Source organism: Haliaeetus leucocephalus, unplaced genomic scaffold (genome assembly GCF_000737465.1).
Source record: "Haliaeetus leucocephalus isolate CR32 unplaced genomic scaffold, Haliaeetus_leucocephalus-4.0 Scaffold751, whole genome shotgun sequence".
Taxonomy (NCBI): Eukaryota; Metazoa; Chordata; class Aves; order Accipitriformes; family Accipitridae; genus Haliaeetus; species Haliaeetus leucocephalus.
Window position 1 is genome coordinate 7,346,808 of NW_010973187.1, and position 326 is coordinate 7,347,133.

The 326-nt window shown below is 79.4% G+C and overlaps 1 protein-coding gene across 1 annotated transcript in view; it reads right to left on the minus strand.

The window, feature by feature from the left end:
• The window catches only part of GSAP (gamma-secretase activating protein), a 47,097-nt gene extending 46,778 nt beyond the window's left edge, over positions 1 to 319 (minus strand). The window contains exon 1 of the mRNA XM_010580923.1: positions 226 to 319. Coding sequence (XP_010579225.1) covers positions 226 to 310 — 85 coding nt within the window. The 5' untranslated portion in view covers positions 311 to 319. The remainder of the gene's footprint in view (positions 1 to 225) is intronic.
• Positions 320 to 326: the final 7 nt, after the last annotated feature.

The following is a 326-nucleotide window of genomic DNA, read 5'->3' on the forward strand; positions in this document are numbered from 1 at the left end:
CGCGGCCCTGACTGGGAGGCGCAGGCCCCGGGCGAGCGGCACCCAGGGGTCTCGCCCCAGGCCCGGCTCCTCCGCCCGCGGGAGAGGGCAGCGCACGGAGGCGGCTGGGAGCGACCGGGCGGCCGAGGGGGAGGGAGCCCTCCTCGGCCCTGCCCGGGGAGCGCGGAGCGGGCGGCCCCGCCGCAGCGGAGCCCGCCGGCGCAGCGCCACCGGCCGCGGCGTTACCTAGAGCCGCCGCCCAACCCCGCGCCGCCAGCCAGGGGACCACATCCCTCTGCAGGTCAAACTCGGCCACCAGGTGAAGCAGCATAGCGCCCTCCTCTCGC